The sequence below is a fragment of the Cynocephalus volans genome, chromosome 11, assembly GCF_027409185.1.
Source record: "Cynocephalus volans isolate mCynVol1 chromosome 11, mCynVol1.pri, whole genome shotgun sequence".
Classification (NCBI taxonomy): domain Eukaryota; kingdom Metazoa; phylum Chordata; class Mammalia; order Dermoptera; family Cynocephalidae; genus Cynocephalus; species Cynocephalus volans.
In genome coordinates, this window is record NC_084470.1 from 48636782 (window position 1) to 48664779 (window position 27998).

General features: G+C 36.3%; 1 protein-coding gene across 7 annotated transcripts in view; it reads right to left on the reverse strand.

Moving 5' to 3' along the window:
* Positions 1–27998, reverse strand: part of LRRFIP2 (LRR binding FLII interacting protein 2) — a 102635-nt gene that overhangs the window by 10696 nt on the left and 63941 nt on the right. For all 7 annotated transcript variants that reach the window (XM_063114793.1, XM_063114791.1, XM_063114789.1 and 4 more), the window contains 4 exons: positions 26700–26771; positions 20544–20714; positions 6162–6254; positions 4268–4360 (listed from right to left, as the gene is read on the reverse strand). In XM_063114793.1, coding sequence (XP_062970863.1) covers positions 4268–4360; positions 6162–6254; positions 20544–20714; positions 26700–26771 — 429 coding nt within the window. The remainder of the gene's footprint in view (positions 1–4267; positions 4361–6161; positions 6255–20543; positions 20715–26699; positions 26772–27998) is intronic.

Below are 27998 nucleotides of genomic sequence, written 5' to 3' on the forward strand. Positions count from 1 at the left end.
AGAGGACAGGGAAGGTTCAGGAAAAGCAGGCTGGTGTTTTCATTTGTAAATTCACTGCCCTTTCCTGAATCTTGCAACTGCCAGAGCTGAGGAGGACAGTACAAAAGCAGGAACATACTTCGGTCATCAGTGGCAAATCAAATCTACTATCACTATGTAATAAAATACTTTAAAACACACCCCAGTTAAGCAGTCTGTGCAGGAACCTCACAGCTGGGCTACTTGAAAAAGCCTTTCTCTACATATTTGTTCATATATTTAATGCTTTCTGCCAGCATTCCCACAAATCCAAGAAGTTAAACTACAACAGATAATTTTCCTCTCGGTTTATTGGATTTAGAAGTGGGACAACTGCTTAGTTACTGATGGCTGAATATTTGAACAATCTTTTAAATCATTACAATCCTACTGTGCAACCAAACTGGGAATAAGTAAATAAGAGATGACAACAACTATCATTTGTGTAGCACAAATTATGTGGCAGGCACTACTTTATATACACATAATGTCCCTATATATATTACTTTACATATGAAACTTCTCCCTTATATACCCTGTAATGTACTTGTCTTTCCCCATTTTACAGATCAGAAAACTGAAGCTCAGAGAGGTTGTATTTTTTGCCCAAAAGTCACAGTAAGTGGCAAAGTCTGAACATGAATCTAGTTCTTTTTGGTTCCAAAGCCCTTGTGTACAGCTTTTTATATCAAAGCCCAAGAAGGCCATATTGTGTTCCCTTACTGAACAATCCTACATGACAATCCTAGATGCTGCTGGAAAAGTAGCCCATAGGGCAAGTCCTAATCTTTACTTATGCAGACTTCAACGTCAATATCTAACTTCCTTTCAACAATTTACATTCAGACCATATGATGTGTCTCAAGTCTGCATGTAAACTAATGATTTGAGTTTCTAGCTGTATAAGGCATTTACTCTAACACTTCAAGCTAGTATTAACACTCATTAGAAAAAGCACAGCAATACCTTCCATCTGGTGATAGTCACTTTAATCTCTGCTGGGTTAAACAGCTTTGGTCATTGGTATCTGCATGCATCACCACATATAACTGAGTAAATGATCACTGTCACAACATGCTCTATATAAACAACACCAATGAATATAAAAGACTTCTTAGGAACAGACCAATATGAAACTAGGAATTCTAGCAAATACTAGTACATGACATTTGCTCCTTTTCCACATCTTACAATCCTGGGTTTTATTTTTACTTTCGGACTTTTTAATTTTATCTTCCCATAATTATGGATGGGAAAATAAAATATATCCTGTAAATTTACCCATTTTACCACAAAAATCTGAAGATTACTGAAATACCTCATAATTGGACCAAATGTATTCTGAAATCCTCTGTATCACCCGACCATATAACCAGTACCCTGTGTTTGCATGCAACCGTTGCTCCTACAGTAGATTTTCTTTAGGGTAAAAAGTGCATGCTTGTAGAGATCTAAATAATTCTTTATTCCTGACCTAACCTCAAATTCTAGCACTAAGAAGCCAAAAAGATATGTATAATGGGCTGAACTTTGGGGGAAAAGGTTAATTCTCCATATAATTCCACTGGGGCACAAATATCTACAGTCAGAAAGGGAGTAAGTTTATGTTGGGCTATAGAGATACACAAGTCCTTCGTATGCACCTATTCTACACATGGGCCCCGGTGCTTGGAACTGCAGGGGAGCTAGAAGGAAGACCACTAAGTTCAATGAAGGCAGAACTGAAGAAAACTGAACTTGTACCTGGGAATAATGGACATGTTTCTTCATTAAGGTACTAAATTTAAATCTTGAAAATGAAGCTAGAGATAAGTGACACATTAGGTAGTTATCGACCATACTGAAAATATATCTTTTAAAAGTCAAAGGAGGACAACCTCACCTGCATTAGAATGGCTACTATCAATAAAACAGAAAATAACAAGTGCTGGTGATAATGTGGAGAAATTGGAACTCGTGTGCAGTGCTGACAGAAATGTAAAATAGTACAGCTGCTATAGAAAACAGTATGGCTGTTCCTCAAAAAAATTAAACATAGAATTACTTCAAAGAGAAATCTGTACACCCGTGTTCATAGCAGCATTATTCACAATAGCCAAAAGATGGAAGTAACCCAAGTGTCTATCAATGGATGAATGTGGTATATACATACAATAGAATATTATTCAGCCTTAAAAAGTAAGAACATTCTGATGTGCTGCAATACTGACGAGCTCTGATAGCATTATGCTAAGTGTAAAATCAATCACAAAAGGACAAATACTGCGTAACTCCACTTATGTGAGGTACCTAGAGTAGCCAAATTTATAGAGACAGAAAGCAGAATGGTGGTTGCCAGGGGCTGAGGGGAGGAGGGAGCATGGGGATTTATTACTTAATAGGAACAGTCTCGGGCAAGATAAAAAAGTTCTGGAGGTGGATGGTGGTGACAGTAGCACAACAATGTGAAGGTACTTAATGAAACTGAACTTTACACTTAAAATTGGTTAAAATGGTTAATTTTATGGTATTTGTATATTAGCATTATTTTTCAAATTCAAAGAGTCAAGGGGGTATGAACTATTTATTGATATACACAACAACTCAGATAAATCTCCAGGGATTTATGCTGAGTGTAAAAAGCTAATTCCAAAAGGTTATATACTGTATGATTCCATTTATATAACATTCTTAAAATGGCAAAATTATAGAAATGTAGAACAGATCAGTGGTTCGGGGGGAGAGGGGCAAGAGGAGAGGTTCCTCACGGTGATGGAAATGTTCTGTTTCTTGACTGTATCCAGATCAATATCCTGGTTGTGATATTGTACTATAGTTTTGCAAGATGTCACATTTGAGGGAAACCAGGTAAAGGGTATATAGGATCTCTCTGTATTATTCCTTGTAACTGCATGTGAATTCTAAAATGTTCTCAAAAAAATTTTTTAAAAAGTTTTATTAACAAAACACAAAGAAACACATTCTTATATAAGACATAGAATAAAGACATCCACTTATTCACTCACTAAATGCTGAGACAGTTAAGAAGCCAAAAAATTTGTATCATAACCATCAGCATACCTTTTTGGTAGCAAAAAAAATTTTGTTTTGAATAGCTATTTTATTGGACTGAGAGGTTTGGGGTTTTTCTATGACTGGTCCAGGATGATGAGTTTTAAATACTAAGCCAATTATACAAATTAGATATCCTGGACCTGCACACCTATGCTAAAGAAAATACATAAGGTCCTAAAACAAGCCCATTCTAGATAGTGACCAGATTTTAACTAAATCTTACAAATTACCTACTTTGCGGTAATTTGGTAATGTGGTTCTTCAACGTGTTTATTAATGAGAGGGTTGGAATCCTTGGAGTGATGAAAAGGACTAGATACTTCTGACCTCTGGCTGCGATTCAGAATGCCCCTAATAAGAGGAGGACCCAGAGAGATTCACATCCGTGCATGTCTCTCACAGGCTCTCAGGGATCTTTGCCAACTTTTCTTTACCCCACCTAACCTCTTCCTCCACCATAGCTGTTCTCTGACAAGCTAAGGCTCTGGAAGCTACAGCTGAGTGGTTCCCCTACTGTGCAGAACAGACAGCTCATGCTAGGAGATGGGACTGCCAGACCAAGTCCACCTGAGATGAACTGGTTGGAATTCTTTCAGTCTCCAGTGTACGTGGAATCTACCTTCAGGGCTTAGGGAAAAAACAATGAAGACTTTTTCCTTATCTGGGCCCCAGCTTTGAGGAGTTCTGGTGTTATAATTAGAGATGACCTCACAACTTGGCAACTCCAGCAAGTCTTACGTTCCTATCCACTTCTGTAATTAAACTGATTTTAATCTCTTCCTACTTTATTCACCAAGGATTTATAGGATATTAATAACTTTTCCCTACTCCCACTCCCTATCTTCTTCTTATCCAAATTCTTGCAATCTAAGGATAGATATCAAGTTACCCACAAAGTTTGAATTAAATGTGGCTACTTCTGGATAAGAATCCTAGGGGAATAAAAAACAACTTCCTTTAAAAGTTCCTACTTGTGGGTTTCACAAGCCCAGAGTTGGTTGGAAAAAAGAGTTCTTTCCAGGCGTAGTATCAGGTTTTCCCACGAAAGTCTTTCTGTCTCTTGCTTATCAAATTTCACACTGTATAAATGCTCAAGAATATCAAAAGGGCAGATTTTTAGGACTCTCTAAGTTAAATTCGATTGGTCTATTCCTCATCTATGAGCTTCTAACCAAAACTCCATTTCATCTCATACCCCAATTTTTTTATCTTTCCAAAGAAGTGTCTCCTGGAGGTCAAACACCTCTTTTGTCATGGTGTCTACTTTCTGCTGCATGCGCTGATTCTCCTGCAGAGGAAGAGGGGAAGAGAGGAAGAGAAGTAATAAAAGGGAAGAAAGAAAAAAGGGAGAGGGTTAGAGAGAGGAAAATAGAACAAAAATAAAGCTGATAAAGAAATTTAACAAAATGGGAAAGTCTGTGATAAATAGGAAGAGCAAGAGTGGTTTCCAAAAGAAAAGATGACATCCAGAGTCTTGGCCACATGACTCTCACTGGGGGCTAGACATAACTGCTCCAACCACAGGTATGTGGAAGCAAACCAGCTAGGGTCTCTATATACATACAGCTCTATATGTGCATTCTCCCTTTGATAACTGCCTTTTTTTCGAACATGGAACAATTTACATTTCTAAAGAGGGAAATTCAGGTTTCCTATGAACAAATGATCCTTTGGCATAAAGAACAAGTAGTAGTTTTGAATTTTATTTTTTTAAGCACAACTTAAAAAATACAAGACAGACATATCTTGGCTTGATCCATTTTGAACTTGTTAGCAAAATCTAGGATAGCAAAAAAAGTCATGAATTTATAGGAAACACCAGTTTTAGCCTCCAAAGCAGTTTTATAATTCATTGAAAGTATAAAAGGGAGAAAGCATATGTCTTAATTAGAAAAAGAAGAAGTAGTTGGCATATAGACACAAAAAGAAAAAAGAACAAAAAAGGAAAGGATTTCACATTATTTTTAAATACCAGCAAGATGCGAAATTTAGATAATATGCTTCCTACCATATATGGAAAAACTAAGAAAACTTAATGTCACATATAATCTGATAGCTCCAAAGGGTTATCTGTATCTGCATTTAGAATCCACAAATTCTGGTTATGTTCACTTCAATTATTCTTAAGAATGATGAAAAATAACACCAATGCACAAATAGAAAAATAGTCATCTCTCTTCTGTATTAAATGCCTTTGTAAGTCATTTACAGGGAGAGAGAGAGTAAGTTAGGCAGATCTGAGGGGGAAAAGAAAAGAGGAGAAAGGGAAAAAGAGAGGCTGGGTGACTGAGTAGCAGTACTGATGGGTGTGGTAGGTGAGGTATCTCCTCTGGGATCATTAAGAGCTGGCCTTTCCTAATCATCAACATTAAATTAACATTAGATGCCCTTGATAACCACACATAGATCGTGGGCAGGATCCCCCTCAGACTGACTTCCATATTTATAAAAAACAACTTCAAGGGAAAAAAAACCACATTTCAAGAAGAACAGAGATGTATGCATGGTAGCAGGCCCTCAAGGATGATCAATGCTTTCAAAAAGTTCCTGGTGGACTACGCTCCTTCCCACTCCTAAGATGTTGCCAACAATGTGGCACAGAGAGTTCTAGCGAAAACCTGATCCTCCACACTAGCCGATCTTCATCTTTTTGCATATAAGGTATCTTGGCAATTTTATCTTTTTCATTTAGCCACCTCAGAAGCATATCTACCCGAGTGAAGACAAAACGGTATTCCTCAAGAATCACGTCCCAAAAGACGGCATTCACTACATTCAAAGAATAACAATACTCTATAATTTTCCTTTTGGCCATTTCTTAATATATCTTTAGGAAAGAGTGTGCTTAGGAATAAAACACACTTATAAAAACTTCTGCTAATAAAGGGGGGAATGTTTATAGGGTTCATAGTATTAATTTTTTAAGCCTACCTTTACGTTTCATGTTTGTAAAATTTTAGGATACAGCCAAATGCGAAGAGATAAGTAAACTCTTTGCAGCATTCAAACTCTCTTACCCTCCCCCAAAACACACCCTCATCTCATCCAATTTTTTCAAAATTGAGTATTCCCACAGTTCATATACACACCTCAATAAGCTCATCTCTTTGCCGAAGGCCTTCTTTAAGTTCATCCATCTTATGCTGCAGCACGCTGCACATATGTTTCTGCCTTTCTAACTCCTGTTATTAAACAAATGATATCATTTACACAAGTTATGGTACATAACAAATTTGAATATATACAACACAGAGGCTAAATATGACCTCCAGAAATATGCCCAGACTACTGATTCATAGTAACCTAGAAAAATTGCATATTCTATGTAAAGGTTCAGAAAATTTTAAATTTTCATCTCATAATATTGATTATATATTTAGAAAAACCCATACTAATCAATGGCAAAATTACTACAAACAATGAGATGACTTAGTAAAGTAACAGGTTACAAAATTAACATATGAAGTTCAAACCTTCATAGATACAAACAAAAACTAGAGAAGATATAATGAAAACAATACCAAAATAAATAAAACCAACATTAAATAAAATACATACATGTAAACTTATATCAGAACTTATATGAGAAAAATTATATGAAACACTCCTGAAAGACAGATAAATAGGATTGAATAAATGGAAAGGCATACCATCTTTTTGGATAAAAAAGTTTTTACACCATAAAAATGCCAGTTCTCCCTAAATTAATCTATACATTTAATTCAGTGCAAATAAAAATACATCAGGGTTTTTCTCCTCAGAGCAAGACAAGCTATTATAAAGTTTATATTTGGAAGAAAAACCACAAGAAAAAGTAGCCAGAAAAAAGCATATTGAAAAAGAAGCTAGCCTTACCATATATTAAAACATAAAGCCTCTATAATTACAACAATGTTGTAATGGCACATGAATACAACCAATGGAGCAGAACAGAAAATTCAGAAATAGACCTAATTACATATACATACATATTAAACAATAACAACAAAAAGAGCATCTTGAATCAATGAGAAGACAGATTTTTAAATTAATGATGTTGGAATAACTGGATACCTGATCAGAAAAAGAAAAAATTGAAACCATATCTCACACTACACACAGGACAAATTCTAAATGGATCAGAGGTTTACATAAGAAAACAAAGGCTAAGAGGAGAAAGGGAGAAGAGGGAGGCAAATAGGAGGCAAAGATAGAGAAGGGGAGAACAAACTATACAGTTACTAAAAGAAAAGATGAGCAACCAAGGAGTGGAGGAAACTTTACTAAAAAATAACTCAAAAATCAAGAAGCAAAAAAAGGTGAAAGAGGCAATAAATTAGACAACAAAAAATCAAAACTTCTGAATGGTAAAAGATACCACAAGCAAAGTAAAAAGACAAATGACAAACTACAAAAAAATTTTTACAATTTATATCAGAGACAAAGGGTTACTATCTCTCCATATAGAGAGCCTCCAAAGTCAGAAAGAAAAAACACCAAATGTAAAAAAAGGCTAAAGAAATGAATAGTTTACAGAAAAAGAAGTGGAAACAGCTCTGAATATGGAAAAGAAGCTCTTACTGAGAGAAATGCAAACTAAAACCGTATTTCTCACCAAAACACTAGTTAAAGTCCAAAAACTTGATAACGTATTTTGGGAAATACTATGGAGAAGTGAACAGAAGTGAAAATGATATATGCAGACAAAGGGGAATTCAGCAATATCCTACAAAACTACATACCTTTCGACCCAGCAATCCCACTCTTACGATTCTTTATCATAGATACATTGGCAAAACTACAATGTTATTTTTTGCAAGACTAATTTTAACAGCAAAACACTGCAAACAACTTGAATGTCCATTAATAGGGAACTGGAATAAAGTGCAGTGCATCCACACAATGGAATAAATGCACAGTAGCGAAAAAGAATCAGGAAGATTTCTCTGTATTACAATCATAAAGTGATAAGATCAAGAGGCAGAAGGGCATTTTTAGTACGCTAACCATCTTCTAAGAAAGGAGTGATACAAATACATATTTTTGTATATATTTTTTGAATAGCTATAGATTTTTTTAGATTAAAACATGGCTATAAACCATTAAATTAAAAAATTCCCAAAAGGAAAGAGGAAATAGGGATGAAGAGACAGAGATAGAAGATTAACTTCTTCAAATATATTTTCTTTGTTGATTTGGCTTAAGATCTACATGACTATTTTGCATAATTGTAAAACAAAATTAAATTTAAAAAGCAATTCCTAGTGGAAACAATCCAAGTGTCCATCAACAGATAAATGGATAAACAAAATGTAGTATACATACAGTGGAATATTATTCAGGCTTAAAAAGGAAGGAACTCCTGTGACATGCTGACAACATAGATGAGTCTTTAGGACTCATCATGCTATGTGACTCATTATGCTAAGTGACATAAGTCAGTCACAGAAAGACAAATATATGATTCTACTTACATGAGATACCTAGAATAATCGAATTCATAGAGACAGAGAGCAGAATGGTGGCTGCCAAGGGCTGGGGACAGGGAGAAATGGGGAACTGTTAAATGGGCACAGAGCTTTAGTTTTGCAAGATGAAAAATTTCTGGAGATCTGATGCACAACAATCTGAATATACTTAACACTACCGAGCTGTACACTTTAAAATGGTTAAGACAGTAAATTTTGTTATGTTTTTTATAATTAAAAATAAAAAAATTTTTTAATTAAAAAAGCAATTCCCAGATATCAAAAATAAAATGCAGTGTACCTCACTACATATCCAGTTAGTAGCATAAGCACACAGAGAGAAACTACTTCAAGTAACTTTGAAAAACAATAGTTTGGCTATACATAGCCTAGTGGCAGAGATAATAGCCAAACAAAACAAAACTGAACAAAAAACTTCTAAAATTGTTTTCAGTAATTATATCATTGGTGTTAATGTTGGTATTGCTATTCTGGGTAATGTGGGATAAAGCAACGAGAACAGAATATAACGTAATTACTATCATCCTCAGTGACTTTGAGAACTAGGAATTTGGGTGTGGGAAAAAGGAGACACAGATGTAAGAAAGAAGAGGTTAACTAAAAATTCTAGAGTCCCGAATATGAACTGAAACTATCAGAATGAACTCATATTTTGTCATTAAAACAAACAAAAAAATCTGCACATACATATTTTCCAGATATATCCACTGAAAAAGCCTATAAACAGTGGCAATGAACACTCCTAGCTCTCATATTGTTCCACTGAAAGAGAACTTGGGCTCCTCAAGGACTCCAGGTCTGGGGCAGAAAATGGACAAGATGAGACTGAAATATTTTCTTCTGCCAAAATGCAAAGAAGCTATCAAAAACAATTAGACTTGTTAAAAGTGCTTGGTAATCAAATTGAAGAGGCTCATATTAGCCAAAGGTGGGACAATTTGAGCATCAAAAAGAATAAAAGCCGCAATGCACTGAAAACATCAAATGCTTGAATTTATGACTTCATAATGACATTTCAAAAAGAAAACAACAATTGTTCACTATGAGAAGATACTAAGCAACCAATTCCTTTTTATGAAAACTCATAAATAAACGCAAAACATCAAGCCCTTATCTTGCTTTTCCCATGTAAACTGTCTCATCTGAGTAATAAGAGATGAGGTAGTTTCTCTTTAAAGATGAACTTAACCTGATAAATTAAGCATAGGAAAGTAAAAAGAAAACCTACAGAAGGGAGAAAATACTTGCAGCAAATCATATACCTCATAAGAAACTTGTATCTAGAATATATAAAAACTCTTAACAACTCAATAAGATGATGAATAATCCAGTTAAAACATGGGCAAAGGATCTGAATAAACATTTCTCCAAGGAAGATATACAAATGGCAAATAAGCCCATGAAAACATGCTCAAAATCATTAGTCATCAAGGAAATGCAAATCAAAGCCACACCCACTAGGATGGATAGAATAAGTCAGTTACCATATGACCTAGCAATTCCATTCTTAAGAAGATACTAAGAGAAAGAAAAATATATGTCCCACAAAAAATTATACACAAATATTTATAGTAACATTATTCATAACAACCAAAAAGAGGAAACAAAGTCCACCAATGCACAAATGGATAAACAAAATGTAGCACACCCGTACAATGGAATATTAATTGACCATAAGAAAGAATGAAGTACTGATATACACTACCACATAGATGAACCTTGAAAACACTATGCTAAGTGAAAGAAGCCAATCACAAAAGTCCATATTTTACATGATTCCATTCATATGAAAGTCTAGAATAGGGAAATCTATAGAGACAGAAAGTAGGTCAGTGGTTATTTGGGACTGAGAAGTGTGGGGATAAAAAGATGATAGGCAAAGGGGATAGGGTTTTGGCAGGTTTTTTTTGAGATAATGAAGATATTCTAAAAGTGATTGGATGTGATGGTTGCACATATATATGAATACACTAAAAACCATTGAATTATACACTTTAAATGCATGAAATGTATGGTATGTGAATTATATCTCAATAGTTATTTAAAAATTATTAAAAAATGATAAAATCAGAATATCCTATTTTGCAACCCCTAATCAACTAAAAGACCTAAGTATCCAGCTACAGCATCATAAAGAGACAGCCATACATCTGGGCCTCCTGAAGGGAGAGAACTGCACCAACTATGAAGGAGACTTGCCAAAAAACCCTCAGTTGATTTGATTAAGCCTCTATAACTGACTTCCTATTTATAGGAAATACAGAGGGAATGGGAACATGGTAAAGACAACATGAAAACAAAGTCTCTAAGACTGGGAAGCTGTTAAGACAATCCAGTTTTTTCAACATATAAATTCCAAGGGGAAAAAAAGATGCCTCTGGGCTCCCCTGTCAAATGAGGGGGGTGCCACAGGCCTTGACCACATACCCCCATCCTCTTCCTCCCACCCTATCACCCTCCCCCATCCCCCCTACCCTTCCCCCATCTGTTCTGCAACATCTTACAATGTAAAAATAATAATAATTAATGTAAAAATTTTTATTGTTTATTTATTTATTTATTTTTTAAATTTTATTTTGTCGATATACATTCTGGCTGATTATTGCTCCCCATCACCAAAACCTCCCTCCCTCCTCCCTCCCCCCTCCCCCCCAACAAGGTCCTTTCTGTTTGCTTGTCGTATCAACTTCAAGTAATTGTGGTTGTTATATCTTCTTCCCCCCCCCCCGTTTTTTCTTTTTGTGTGTGTGTGTGTGTGTGTGTGTGTGAATTTATATATTAATTTTTAGCTCCCACCAATCAGTGATAACATGTGGTATTTCTCTTTCTGTGCCTGACTTGTTTCACTTAATATAATTCTCTCAAGGTCCATCCATGTTGTTGCAAATGGCAGTATTTCTTTCGTTTTTATAGCTGAGTAGTATTCCATTGTGTAGATGTACCACATTTTCCGTATCCACTCATCTGATGATGGACATTTGGGATGGTTCCAACTCTTGGCTATTGTAAAGAGTGCTGCGATGAACATTGGGGAACAGGTATACCTTCGACTTGATGATTTCCATTCCTCTGGGTATATTCCCAACAGTGGGATAGCTGGGTCGTATGGTAGATCTATCTGCAATTGTTTGAGGAACCTCCATATCATTTTCCATAGAGGCTGCACCATTTTGCAGTCCCACCAACAATGTATGAGAGTTCCTTTTTCTCCGCAGCCTCGCCAGCATTAATCGTTCAGAGTCTTTTGGACTTTAGCCATCCTAACTGGGGTGAGATGGAATCTCAATGTGGTTTTGATTTGCATTTCCCGGATGCTGAGTGATGTTGAGCATTTTTTCATATGTCTGTTGGCCATTTGTATATCTTCCTTAGAGAAATGCCTACTTAGCTCTTTTGCCCATTTTTTAATTGGGTTGCTTGTTTTCTTCTTGTAAAGTTGTTTGAGTTCCTTATATATTCTGGATATTAATCCTTTGTCAGATGTATACTTTGCAAATATTTTCTCCCACTCTGTTGGTTGTCTTTTAACTCTGTTAATTGTTTCTTTTGCTGTGCAGAAGCTTTTTAGTTTGATATAATCCCATTTGTTTATTTTTCCTTTGGTTGCCCGTGCTTTTGGGGTCATATTCATGAAGTCTGTGCCCAGTCCTATTTCCTGAAGTGTTTCTCCTATGTTTTCTTTAAGAAGTTTTATTGTTTCAGGGTGTATATTTAAATCCTTAATCCATTTTGAGTTGATTTTAGAATATGGTGAGAGGTATGGATCTAGTTTCATTCTCCTGCATATGGATATCCAGTTATCCCAGCACCATTTGCTGAAGAGGCAGTCCCTTCTCCAGTGAATAGGCTTGGTGCCTTTGTCAAAGATCAGATGGAAGTAAGTGTGTGGGTTGATTTCTGGATTCTCTATTCTATTCCATTGGTCAGTATGTCTGTTTTTATGCCAGTACCATACTGTTTTGGTTATTATAGCTTTGTAGTATAGCTTAAAGTCAGGTAGTGTTATGCCTCCAGCTTTATTTTTTTTGCTCAGCATTGCTTTGGCTATGTGTGGTCTTTTATTATTCCATATAAATGTCTGGATAGTTCTTTCCATTTCTGAGAAAAATGTCTTTGGAATTTTGATGGGGATTGCATTGAATTTGTATATCACTTTGGGTAGTATGGACATTTTCACTATGTTGATTCTTCCAACCCAAGAGCATGGGATATCTTTCCATCTTCTTGTATCCTCTCTAATTTCTCTCAGCAGTGGTTTGTAGTTCTCGTTATAGAGATTTTTCACATCCTTGGTTAACTCAATTCCTAAGTATTTTATTTTTTTGGTGGCTATTGGAAATGGGCAGGCTTTCTTGGTTTCTCGTTCTGCATGTTCACTATTGGAGAAAAGAAATGCTACTGATTTTTGTGTGTTGATTTTGTATCCTGCTACTGTGCTGAAATCATTTATCAATTCCAAGAGTTTTTTTGTAGAGGTTTTAGGCTGTTCGATATATAGGATCATGTCATCTGCAAACAGGGACAATTTGACTTCCTCTTTTCCAATCTGGATGCCCTTTATTTCCTTCTCTTCTCTGATTGCTCTGGCTAGTACTTCCAACACTATGTTGAATAGGAGTGGTGAGAGTGGGCATCCTTGTCTAGTTCCTGTTCTTAAAGGAAAAGCTTTCAGCTTTTGGCCATTCAGGATGATATTGGCAGTGGGTTTGGCATATATGGCTTTAATTACGTTGAGATACTTTCCCTCTATACCTAACTTATAGAGGGTCTTTGTCATGAATGAGTGCTGAACTTTATCAAATGCTTTTTCAGCATCTATAGAGATGATCATATGGTCCTTGTGTTTGAGTTTATTAATAGGGTGTATCACATTTATTGATTTGCGTATGTTGAACCAACCTTGCATCCCTGGGATGAATCCCACTTGATCGTGGTGAATAATTTTACGTATGGGTTGCTGTATTCTGTTTGCTAGTATTTTAGTGAGGATTTTTGCATCTATATTCATCAAGGATATCGGCCTGTAGTTTTCTTTTTTGGTTATATCTTTACCTGGTTTTGGTATCAGGATGATGTTTGCTTCATAGACTGAGTTTGGGAGATTTGCGTCCGTTTCAATCTTTTGGAATAGTTTGTAAAGAATCAGTGTCAATTACTCTTTGAATGTTTGGTAAAATTCTGCTGTGAATCCATCTGGTCCTGGGCTTTTCTTTGTTGGGAGCCTTCTGATAACAGCTTCAATCTCCTTTATTGTTATTAGTCTGTTCAAATTTTCTACATCTTCACGGTTCAGTTTTGGGAGCTTGTGTATGTCCAGAAATTTATCCATTTCCTCCAGATTTTCAAATTTGTTGGCATATAGTTGTTTATAGTAGTCTCGAATGATTCCTTGTATTTCAGATGAATCAGTTGTAATATCGCCTTTTTCATTTCTAATTTTTGTTATTTGAGCCTTCTCTCTTTTTTGTTAGCAATGCTAATGGTTTGTCAATTTTATTTATCTTTTCAAAAAACCAACTTTTTGATTCATTGATCTTTTGAATTGTTTTTGGTTTTCAATTTCATTCAGTTCTGCTCTGATCTTAATGATTTCTTTCTGTCTGCTAAGTTTAGGTTTGGATTGTTCTTGTTTTTCTAGTTCTTTTAGGTGAAGTGTTAGGTTGTTCACTTGCCATCTTTCCATTCTTCTGAAGTGAGCATTTAATGCAATAAATTTCCCCCTTAATACTGCTTTTGCAGTATCCCACAGGTTTTGGTATGATGTATCATTGTTTTCATTAGTTTCAAGAAATTTTTTGATTTCCTGCTTGATTTCTTCTTGGATCCATATGTCATTAAGGAGAATGCTGTTTAATTTCCATGTGTTTGTATACTTTCCAGAGTTTCGTTTGTTATTAATTTCTAGTTTTAATCCATTGTGGTCTGAGAAAATACATGGGATAATTCCAATTTTTTTGAATTTATTGAGACTTGATTTGTGACCTAATATGTGATCTATCCTGGAGAATGATCCATGTGCTGATGAGAAGAATGAATATTCTGAGGTTGTTGGGTGGAATGTTCTGTAGATATCTGCCAATTCCAATTGGTCTAGAGTCTTGTTTAGATCTTGTGTTTCTCTACTGACTCTTTGCCTAGATGATCTGTCTAATATTGACAGTGGGGTGTTCAGGTCCCCTGCTATTATGGTATTAGTGTCTATTTCCTTCTTTAGGTCTAATAGAGTTTGTTTTATAAATCTGGCTGCTCCAACATTGGGTGCGTACCTATTTATGATTGTTATGTCTTCTTGATCGATCAGTCCTTTTATCATTAAGTAGTGTCCCTCATTGTCTCTTTTTATGGTTTCTGGTTTAAAGTCTATTTTGTCAGATATAAGAATAGCTACTCCAGCTCGTTTTTCTTTTCTGTTTGCATGGTAAATCTTTTTCCATCCTTTCACTCTTAGTCTGTGTGAATCTTTATGGGTGAGGTGGGTCTCTTGTAGGCAGCATATAGTTGGGTCCTGCTTTTTGATCCAGTCAGCCAGTCTGTGTCTTTTAATTGGGGAATTTAAGCCTTTTACATTGAGTTGTTATTGAAAGGTGTTGATTTATTCCTAGCATTTTATTGGTAGTTTGGTTCTCTTAGGTGTCTTTTGTTCCTTGCTTTCTGATTTACTGTTTGTTTTCTGTGTTTGTTGGTTCCTTAGGTTGTAGATAGGGTTTTTGTTTGCTTGTTTTCTCTTCATGAATGCCATTTTTATTATACTAGTGGGTTTAGATTTTTCTTAGGTTTTTCTGGCAGTGATAGTTATTTTTCAGGAACCAAACCCAGTACTCCCTTGAGGATTTCTTGTAAGGGTGGTCGTGTGGTAGTGAACTCCCGCAGTTTTTGTTTGTCTGAGAAATATACTATTTGCCCTTCATTTCGGAAGGATAGCCTTGCAGAGTAGAGTATTCTTGGCTGGCAATCTTTGTCTTTTAGTATTTTGAATATATCATCCCATTCCTTTCTAGCTTTTAGGGTTTGTGATGAAAAGTCTGATGTTAGCCTGATTGGGGCTCCCTTATAGGTGATTTGACGCTTCTCTCTGGCAGCTTTTAAGATTCTCTCTTTGTCTCTGAGTTTTGCCAATTTGACTATAACATGTCTTGGAGAAGGCCTTTTTGGGTTGAATACGTTTGGAGATCGTTGAGCTTCCTGGATCTGAAGATCTGTGATTTTTCCTATACCTGGGAAGTTTTCTGCCACTATTTTGTTGAATATGTTTTCAATGCAATCTCCATTTTCCTCCCCTTCTGGAATACCCATGACTCGGATATTTGAGCACTTGAGGTTGTCTGATATCTCTCTCAGATTTTCTTCAATGTCCTTGATTCTTTTTTCTTTCTTTTTGTCTGCTTGTGTTATTTCAAACAGCCCATCTTCAAGTTCAGAGGTTCTCTCTTCAACTTCGACAAGCCTGCTGGTTAAACTCTCCGTTGTGTTTTTTATTTCGTTGAATAACTTCTTCTGTTCAGCAAGTTCTGCTACATTTTTTTTCAGGACATTGATTTCCTTGTACATTTCCTCTTTCAGGTCCTGTATACTTTTCCTCATTTCATCATGATGTCTAGCTGAGTTTTCTTGTATCTCATTCAGTTTCCTTAGAATTATCACTCGAAATTCGTTGTCAGTCATTTCAAGGGCTTCTTGTTCTATGGGATCTAGAGCTTGAGATTTATTAACTTTTGGTGGTGTACTTTCTTGATTTTTTGTATTTCTGTTATCTTTTTTTTGATGTTTATTCATTGTTGCAGGGGGTTTCACAGTCCACCGGTTTGAGACTAATGACTAAGATGTTGCTGTGGTTGCCAATTTCGTATGGCTACCTCCGTGACTGCTCAGTTGGCCTCTAGTGCCTTGTGTGTATGGTTGCCTCGGGTCTTGGGCCTCTCCGGGGAGCCACCTTTCTGGTCAGCTTGGACTCTGCTGGGCTGGTGGATCACGTACCACAGGGTGTGTGATCTCTGTTGAGCTTTCACTTCCTGTGCAGGACTTCTCCCTGTTCCGTGTGCTCTGGCCCAGGCTGTTGGATCGTGCAGTGGCGACCCCACAGGGTGTGTGGTTTCTGTCGAGCCTCCACCTCCCTGGCCACACATCTCCCCACTCTGTGCGCACTGTGCTGGGCTGGGACGTGTCTTCTGCAACCCTCGTCTATCATCTGGGCCTTCAAGACCCTGCTCGGCACCGCCTCGCCCAGGAAGTCTACCAGGTTTCTGGTAGGCACAGACGACCGGTCGCTCTGGGTACCTTTGTAGCACTGTGTAGATCTTTCTCGGGACTTGTTCACCTTTGTATCCCCCCGGCATGGACTGAGTCTAGCGCCCCCCTGCAGCCAGCTCTCCGGCAGGTTCAAGCAGACTTGGGAACTCTCCTACCACACTATTCCCAACCAGAAATTGGTTAGGCGTTTTTCCGAGCTGGTGGCCGCAGAGATGGTATCTGCCTCCCAGTAACGGGAAGTTTACCGGGGGCCGGAGTCCAGGGTGTGGTGGAGTGACAGTCGGCCCCGCCGATACTTCCTTGCCCTCCCCGCACTTGGTGGGGACGCCCCATGCCACCAGCCCCGCCAGAGAACCGCGGAGGGAGTGGGAGGGGAGGCCGGCCCGCAGGCCCCGGGAAGCCCCGCGCCGGGGCAAGCAAGTGGGCAGGCTCAGTGAGGAGCCGAGCCGAGCCAGGCCGGAGCTGCCAGCACCTGGGAAAATGGAGGCAGCCCCGGGGCGGTGAGTGACCCGGTGATGCAGGCGGAAGCCGGGTGGGCGTCAGCCCCCCGAGCAGGGCTGGGCCAGGGATCACTCACAGGTCTGTGCCAGGTCGGGCGCTCACTCTCTGACTCTGGTTTGTCGCCTTCCCCGTTCTCGGCCGCTGCCGCCTCAGGCTGTTCAGTCAGTCACGCGGTGCAGCTCGGGCACTCCCAGGAATCTTCTTTAATGCCGGCCTGAAACCTCGAATCCTGAATAGGGCAGCTGGCCGCCTTCAGCACGGCCCCGGCCTCCGGGATCCTGTCTGCATCCACAGCAGCCCTGGCGCCGTGTTCCCCATTTAGAGACTCGCTTTTGCAGCTAAGAAACAGTTCTTTTCCTGCTCCACACTTCAAAGCGGTTGCCTGTAAATGCGGCAGCCTCTCCTGCCGGGGGCAGAGTGGCGGTCAGCCCCCACGACCGGCCACCAGCAGCGGTCCTCCCTTAAGAGATGGCGAGAGGAAGGTCCACAAGTTTCCCAGCTGCCTGAGGTCTAGTGGCCGCCTTTTCCACCTCAGCTACTCCGCGCCAACCACCGCAGCCACCGCCATCTTGAAAACCCCTAATTTAAAAATTTTTAAATAAAAAAGTAGGAGAGTGGATCTTAAGGGAAAAAAAACGAAAGAAAAAAAGAGACAAAAGGGAACCTATAAATTAAAAGAGACTTAAGAGACATATCAACTAATTTCAAGGTGTAAATATGAATCCTAATTTTTTTTAAGTGTAAAAAAGAAAAACCATTTATGACATTTTGGAACTATTGAAATTTTAATAATGATTGGATATATAATATGAAGAAATTATTGTTAACTTTTCAGGTGTGAAATGGTCTTTTGATTATGTTTTTAAAAAAAGAGTCCATATTGTCTAGAGAACCATAACAAAATTCACATTAAAAGATGGGATGCTTAATACTTGCTTCAATTATGGTAATAGGGGAAGTAGACAGGGCAAAATTGACCATGGGTTGATGGTAGTTGGAGGCAGGTCATAGGTTCAGGAGGGTTCATTATATTCCTCTGTCTACTTTTTCATATGTTTAAAATCTATAATAAAATATTTTTTAAAAATCCCAGATAAGCTAGTTCCTATTAAAATGAATAGCTATTAAGAAAATAATACTTAAGATATTCCCACCCACGAATTCTGTCCCTGAAGTAGGCAAAGACACAATGTTTAAGATACAGTTATTATAATTTCATAAGGAAGCTCTAAAGACATTTTGAGAAATTTTATTAATATCTTTGTTGTTATTGAATGGTCCTTCTCTACTCTCGCAGAGTGCCTGACCTCTTTGTGTATCTCTGAATATGAACATTCTACTGCATGAAGCAATATCTGTTTAGAATAAGAGAACTCAGGGTAAAGGTATGTTAGAAAGAGACGCTATCACAAAGTTTTCTCCATCACGGTATGTAATGTATTAAAAAAAAAAGCGAGAGTATTTCCAGAGTATTAAAAAAAAGCTTAAGGATTTTACGTTTGAAAAGCAAAGATTAAAAGAAATAAAACTCTATGCATAAGACATCTCTGTATCTTAGAAAATGATGGAAGGGAAAGACTAAGTTGGTTAAAATAGTTAATCACAGGGGTTTTTTTACTTTTAAAAATGCTCAGGGACATTTGAGAAGGTGAAAAGATAACTCATCATAGTAACAACCATTAAATACTTAGCATGAGATTTTCTTCTAATCTGCTAGAAGCAAAGAGCCAGCAGTTGAGATGAAAAATGTGTGGGAAAGCAAAAAAAGGAGTCCACAGGACTCTACGTAAAGCGTAATGGCTCAGACTCTCCAAAAACGGCCTATGGGATACAAGAAGAATCAAAGAGGAAACCACTTACTGCCACCAAATCATACTCTTCAATGGGCCACTGTTGATACAATATGAAAACATCTATTAGACTCTTTTTCATCTATCTAGACACAGGTCCTCTTAACTTTTTTTAACAGACTGTATTTTTACAGGAGTTTTAAGCTCTTAGCAAAACTAAGTGGAAAGTACAGAGTTCCCATTTACATCCTGTCCCCACACATGCACAGACTCCCCTACTATCAACATCCCATGCCAGAGTGGAATATTTGTTTGAATCAATGAACCTATATTGACACATCATTATGACCCAAAGTCCACAGTTTACCTTAGGGTTCACTCTTGGTGTTGTACATTCTATGGGTCTGGACAAATGTAAAACAACACATATCCACTATCACAGTATAATACAGAATAGTATCACTGCCCTAAAAATCCTCTATGCTTTGCCTATTCATCCCACCTTCCCCAGACTCCTGGCAAACACTTCCTAACACTTTTTGAACAAGACCAAAATAGACTGGAATGGGCATTTCCAGTCCTAAAGGAAAGATATAACTATAAAGACTACAGTAAAAGTGCTGGCCCCTTAGAGATTATATAAATAGCTTCTCTCCATTTATTATGAACAAATTCAGACAGTTGTTTAAAACAATTTGTCAGTAGACATTTACTAGGTTACTTCCTAGATTTTTTTATATTGGCAATGGAGTAGCAACTCATTACTCATTACTAAAATACCCATTTGTACTCTGCTTGGACTAACATCCATACTTTAAAAGTCCAAGTCCAATAAGCTTTTAAGAGAACCTAATTTGTTTCCTGTAGTTTTCAAAGAACAAATCTGGACCTTGGACAGTAGCTATTATTTTCCACCCATGCATTTTAACAATACAGCTTATAAACCTGTAAAGAAAACATCTTCCAATTTTTGACCCACATTCTCCACACTGCTGTTTTTAAATTACTGGTTGAAGATTTCTCTCCAATTATTTAGAAAATGGGTTCTCTTGAACCATTTAAAAGTTCACGGAAAAAATGAACTATCTCATTGAGAATCTTTGGAGATTTGTGGGAGTTCCAGCTACTTATAACAGGAATAAGTAAGTAATTAACTGTTATTGTCCCAATTAAGAGATAGGAAATAAATGTAAAACTTGAATTGTATTCTATTTTTAGAAACCTAACAAAGAACATACACTTTTCCTTAAGAAAATAAAACAAAAATTTTTTTAAATTAAAAAAGGAAAATATTTCAGGACCTGATATCTTAATGGTGTTTTGTCAGTTTCCTCAGACCCTTCAGTTTTAACTGAAACATCATTCCCAAGTATGCTGCAATCTTCCATCAACTCTATCACTTTTTAAATGGTAGGTTTTTATTTTCTGACCCAAAAGAATGATGTGATACAAGATGAGCAATTACCTTTGATTTTTCTTCATTTTCTCTATAAAATTCCGCCATCTGTTCCTCCTGTTCTTCAATAACATCCTTGAGGGTGTCTACCTGGTAGATCAAATTGTTCTTCTCATTGTCTAACTGTGCATTGGAAACCATGGCTTTCTTGTATTTTTCTTCCACTTCAGACAAAGACTCCTAAATGAGAGTCAAAGTCATCAGCATGATATCTAAAATATGTTCATGGCACATACGCAACATAAGACGAAATTATAGCACTGAAACAAACACATAAAGATGCATTTTCACAAAATACAAGTAGTTTGGGGAACTCCTTGTTTAGCAACATGCACATAAAACAGAAAGATGATAGTAAGCCATTAATGCCTTTCTAAGAATTATATGTGCTCTCTGCTCCCCAAGAAAACAAAATCAAGCAGCAATGTAGCTTCTGAAAGATGAAAAGATGTGCAGGCAACTTATGTTTTTAAGAGTCATAAAATAATCATCAATATTTTCAGAAATGTTACTCATACAGTTTTTAACAACAAACTGTTTGGTATTCAGAATGCAGTGATACAACAGAATACAGCCTCTCTTTACACAAGTAAACTTCATACTCATTTGAATTTTGCTACTTCCTCAACATCTGTTTTCAGTACTTTCCAGTTCTGCATAATAACTCTAATGTAAATGTGTAAACTACTGTAAATATGTAAACATTTTTTCTAGCAATTATTCAAATTTAGTCATTTTTTAAAAGTAAGCAATAAAAAAGAATATTAAAAAAATAGCTACTATAAAATGCCAGAAATGTATAAACCTCAATTAAATTGTAAATATAATTGCAAACATTCTTATTATAACTATATATAATTTGGTAATTCCTACTGGCTAGTGACGTTTTTCAAGGTAAAAAGAAAAATGTTTCACATAGAAAAAGTAATCATTTCTAGAAATAACCTCAAAAAATATTAGTGAAAATGTTTAACAAACCAAAATCAATAAAATGGAAATAAGAGTCCTTACATTTATGATCAGTTAATTTTTAACAAAAGTGTCCACATAACTCAAGGGAAAAGAATAAATGATGTTGGAACAACTGGATACCTACATACAAAAGAATGAAGTTGGACTCTTACTTCACACCATACACAAAAATTAACTCAAAATGGACCACATATCTTAATATAAGAGCTAAAACTATAAAACTCTTCAAAGAAAACATAGGGGTAAGTTTGGTTTCTTACATACAACATCAAAAATAATATCAACCAAAAAAAAAAAAAAATAGGCTTCACCAAAATTCAAAACTTTCATGCTGCAAACAATGCTATCAAGAAAGTAAAAAGACAACCCGCAGAATGGGAGAAAATATTTTAAATCTAATCTTTGATAAGGGACTTATATCAAGAATATATAAAAAATTCTCACAATTCAACAACAAGACATACAACTCAATTTTAAAATGGGCAAGAATTTTTCCCAAAGAGGATCCACAAATGGCCAATAAGTACATGAAAACATGGTCAACAACATTAGTCATTAGTGAAATGCACATCAAAACCACAATGAGATACCACTTCATATCCACTAGGATGGTTATAGACTAAAATCAGAAAGACAGAAACAACATAAGTGTTAGAGAGAATGTGGAGAAAATGGATCCCTCATATATTATTGGTGGAAATGTAAAATGGTTCACCTACTTTGGAAAACAGTTTGGCAGTTTTTCAAAATGTTAACAGAGCGTTACCATATAACCCAGTAATTCTATTCCTAGTTATCTACCCAAGAAAAATGAAAAGATATGTCTATACAAAAACTTACACACAAATGTTCACACCAGCATTATTCATTATAGCCAAAAAAGTGGAAACAACCCAAATGTTCATCAACTGATGAATGGATAAACAAAATTAGTAAATCCATACAACGGAATATTACTCAGTCATTAAAAAAAAATACTGATATATGTTACAACATGGATGAATCCTGAAAATATTACACTAAATGAAAACCTAATTGCAAATGGGGAATGATTGCTAATGGGTAAGGAGTTTCTTTCAGGAGTGATGAAAATGTTCTAAACTTGGGTTGTGGTGATGGTTGCACAGCTCTGTGACTATACTAAAAATATTGAGTTCTGTACTTCAAATGGGTTATTTTTTATAGTTTGTGAATTATATCTCAATATAGGTACACACCACACACAGAGACTAAATAATGCTTTACAAACCAGAACTGAGTTGACAAGCAAGATTTAAACTAGGATTGGAAACAATTTAACCAAAACAAAGAGAATAAGCAAAGTCAATTGTATTAATGGTCAAAATCTAGTAGTGTCTTAATATAATGCAGAATTTAGAATGAGTCTCATCCGAGAGGCTAAAAGTCATCATCACAACTCAGTCCCATATAAAAGGAGGCATAAATGCATGAATACCAGAATCCAAGATAACTCAAGTACTGCACACATGGAAAAAATATATAGCATAATAAATCTGACAAAATTTATGCAATGTAATTTTCCTTTAAACAACAGACCGCAAGAGATTATTTTAAATTTAAATGTCAAGCAGTTTTAACGATGTTCATCTCACTCATTCCATTTGGAATTAGTTTTACTTAAATGCTTCTAAGGCACTGATTTTCAAAATGTGCATTCCAGACCAGCAACAACAGCATCACTCAGGAAACTGGGTAAAAATGCAAATTTTCAAACCCATCCCAGATCCACTGAATCAGAAAATCTGGGGGTGAATTTCAGCAATCTGTATTTTTAAAAGGCCCAGGTGTTTCTGATGCACAGCAAAGTTCTGAAGCCACTGTGCTAATGTTTATGCTTTGTCTATTCCCCTATACTACTAGAATAAGCCTTCATGACCCTGTGACCAAAATCCTCAACTAAATTGTGAACTACTTGAATTTATTTTATTCTCAGTGCCTTGCACAAAGTGGACATTCCATAAAGCAGCCAACTTACACCTGATGGCAAGGCTTACACCCATAATCTATCAACTGTTCTCTTGACATTTCTTTCTGGGATTACTCAAGTTAAAGCCATTTCTCTCTTTATTCCTACCCTTCTAAAAATTAAAGGCATGGGCAATATTTAAAAAGAAAATTTTCTGGAAAGCCTTAGTTGAACTGAAAACTAATCAATAAAAATGAACCAAGTGCTTATTTCAGACAAATTTTACAAAGACATGTAAAGCATTGTTTTTGTCCTCAACGTCTCAAAACCTAGTTGGGTTATTAGCCTATGAAACAATATGAAATTAATTGACATTTCCAAATCTATGAAAAGACTGAGATAGTAAACACAAAACACTTAGCACAGTGCCTAGCACATGCTAAAGAGTCAATAAATATTTTCAATTGTCATTATATATCAAGTGTTAGTAAAGGCAACATATACTTCAAGAGTTTAGGAGAATGAAAGATGATCAATTCAGTCAAGGGACCCTCAAGAAAATGGAGCCTAACCTGTTTCCCACAAAACAAAATCTACCAAAGTTGGGTCTGTTTAGGTTAAATAAAAATTATGTAGAGTACAAGTGGTTGCTAAATAAGCTGGGGACCCTGTGGCCTGACTAATCAGGATGCAGAAACTCTGTCTGGTACTAGTAGCCTGAGGAAGGTATATTGAGGTGCACAGATCTTGCCTCAAATTCTCAAGAGGAATTTCTGGATACTACATTTTTATAAATGTACAGAGTTGATTCCTGGCCTCTGAAAATTTAAAATTTATGGTTTTTACTGTTTTGCTTAAACCCAAAGGTCTTGACATGCAGCTATCTGTAATTTGTAGAAGGTACAAATTCAAATAATCAGTGCTATGAGGCTGTGCAGAAGTCAGACCTTAGTTAAACAGATAGCCTAATCAACTGTCTAGCAAACCAACACATCTTCAGTATTCATAAATGGAACATGGTACCAGCTACATATACATAGTATTTTCTAAACTCTTTTTTACTTTGCTGATTCACGTGGGTTCTTTGCTAAGTAACTTAAGGTTGGTCAGATAGTAACTGGTGAAGCTAGATTTTTTTAAGAATATTTTTAATAGTTCTGAAATGTTATCTACTGGTTGAAATAACAGCTGCTTTAAAAAATACCTAAGCAAAACATGATAAGATTTTCATTGGGAAAGAAAATAAACAATACAGATAGAGCAAAAGTATTCCTTGACCACACTCCCTCCAGAGACACCAGTACTATCAGTTTGGTGGAGTATCCTTCAAGCCATTCCCTATCCATTTATACACATGTACCTTTTGCTCTGTTCATATTTTCAACATAAATTATATACTCTACATTTTGTTCCATGGCTTGACTTTTTACAATGCGTCTTAGTGCTTTCAGTCACTAGATATAGACTTACTATGTTCTTTTATTTGCTGCTGTAATTCTATACTAAAATTTAGTAAGGTATTAATTTTAATAGTTTTTAAAATGGGTTTAATCCTTTAATTTATAGAATCATCAAGGATCTTTTAGGTCAGTTAAGTTTTTCACTAATATTTTGCTGCATTTTCTTATTGGGTAATAGTACACACTATATAGTAGTATGGCATGTGGCAAATACTGTAATATTAATAAATGATCAACTTTCTTGATTAAAGAAAGTATGGAAGGGAGGATAGGAAAAAGCATCCCAAAAGCAAGCATAATAATAAAAAATGTCATAAGCAATGAACCAACATTTTTCTTTAAAAGGATACATCACACTACCATGCTTGATCCAATAACCAGAGAATTTTTTTATTTTTATGATTTTTCTACCACTTAAGTCATTTCAAGGATAAACATAATCTGATGTCAAGTTCAATTATACACTGGCAAGTGATATTATCTTTTCAAATGTCAAATCTAATCTGTTCTTTTGTATCCTTCAGCGAACGCAATAAATGGTACATCTAAAATATAAGAAAAAATGTTGATTGCTTTCTTGATACATTGTTACATATGAGACTTTAATATGAGTATATTTGTTTAATGTACTGGATTTGTTCCCTTGGTCCAAGATATTTCCAAAAGTCACATCTCTAAAACTTTAAAAGGGTGATTAAATCCTGAAGATTAAAGCAATAAGACTAAATAAAAAGACCAACTGTAATTCTCCTGATGTTTAATGACAACCTTACACTGCTGTATCAGGAGCTTCCAGGCTTTCCTCATGGGCTTCCCATAGGACTTCCCAACTTTTTTGGTCCTTAATTTTAACTATGGGTTCCTTATGGACCACACCACCTGCATGAAGGTGTTTGCGGATAGCTGGGCTACTTCAAATCATGCCAGGGAAGATGACGAAAGCTTTGCCCATGAGGTCTATCATGCTTTGTCCTTTGGGCAGATCCTGAGTCACCTTTCTGAATATCTTACTTTTACTTTTCTAGAGACCTGGTGCATATTTCTATTTCAAAGCTGAATACATGTGTTCAGAGAAAGCTTTAGTTTCTTCACAACAGTAGGCTTGAGCTTTATAACGAAACATGGGGAAAAGAAGAGCATGATAACCAAATGCCATTTACAACCAAAATATCTACTTCACACATTTATATTGGAAACTGGTAGTCTTCCTTGATGGGAAAACATAAAGCCCAGTTAAATTTACCTCTGAATTCTTTGAGGCACTATATCTCTGTAATCCTTTTTGACCTACAAGTAAAAAAATCTAAACAAAAAGAAAATATAGGCTTCAAGTCTTCAGGTTCCTTCCTGCAGAAGGGATATTTATAATAATGCTCTTTCTGTTGTTTCTTCCTCCTGCTTTTAATTTTGACTGAATTTGGTGACAGAAATAGGCAATGCTTTTTCATTTAGCTTGGAAGAATTTTAAGATCCAATTCTCAGTAAAAATATTCTAAGAATATTTTTTAGGTGTTTGCCAAATTTAATTTTGTATGGCTAAGATACAAGGGACATACAAGTATTTTACAATGTTTAGAAACTGCAAGGTATAATGTCTTCTGAATATTCCAAAAAGTATACTAAACATTTACACATAAGCAGAGATTGAAAGTTTGCCTTTCCTATGCATTGCAGGTTAAGCACGTGCTTGAAAGACAAACACTGTTAGTAAAGCTATGTGCAGTGGGTTAATAGAACTTGTGAAACCACCAATACCAACACTTCTGCATACACAGCATGCTTGCGCTGCAGAATGGGACCTGATACCTTTAGTTCTTTAAGCCCCTGCATGTATCTCCCTTCTACATCCTGTATCTGGTCCTTAAGGTCATAGATCTCCTGCAGGACATAAGAATGAACCATTGCATAAAACCATGTACAAACATATCTTAAGTCTCAAAGGATTCAGATGAAAATGTAACTTACTTTTATATGTCCCATACTAAAAGCAGAAAAATCAAAGTACAATAATATAACTCCCACTCCAAACCACTGAAAGGGGCAAATAGATCAGGTGATAGTAGGACTGGTGAAAGGTCCAAAGCAGTCCATCTAGTGTTAAATGTTTTCTTGGCATTAAATTCTATTGAAAACAGCATTAAATGGGGGCAGGGCTATATGTGGAAAAAAGCGATATAAATCATTACATTTTTTAAACATACAATTTTTACAATTTTATAAATCACTTAAGTAATTTTTAGCATAGTGCTTCACCTAGAACTAGTAAAATACTTCCTAATTAGTTATAAGCAGCAAATTTTACTGATTCATGCATTTTAAAAGATATAATAAATGGATATGATCAAAGCTATCTTTCATTGACTTAGTTATTGACCACAATTAATTTGGGAGAAAGGGATAAGGGGAGGGAAATGAAACACAAATATTTTGAACACAACGTCAAATAAGATATTCTATCCCACGCTCACCATTTAAGTAATAAGAAAAGTATTTGCTTCAAATGTCACCAAAATCCTTCTAAGTAAAGTGAAACAGGCCAAATTTTACATGGAAAATATTGTTTCCCTTGTACCTGATCCTGTTATATAAGGTCTATTCTGCATGCTCGATTTAGTTGGGAAATATTTGCCACAGGGCCCTAAAATATAGAACTGTAATTTTGCAATTACAAGCAGGATCAATGATTTAAGGCCAATTACACACATTTTTGGTATTTTCCCTGCCCCCTTCATTTCCTCCCTACTAGGCTTGTCTCATTTTCACTCATTCAACAGACATTTACCAAGGACCTATCAGAAGCCAGGTAGGTGCTAGGATACAAAAATCTCACTTCCTTCAAGGAAGTCATTCTCTCAAGAAAGAAAAACAAGCAGCCAAGTAGCATGACAAGAGCAAGCCAAGTCTAAGGTTCGAAGGCCTTGTCATTTTTACCCACTAGAATGTAGAACCTAAAGGTAAGAGTATATCTTATTCAACTCTGCACCCCCAGCACTTATGACTGGTACAGAGTAAGAGCTCAATAAACACTGATACCTTCAAAGCCATAGCCATGCTGGCCTGGGTCAGCTCTCCTCTGCCACTGTTACAAACCTTTCCATCCTCTCC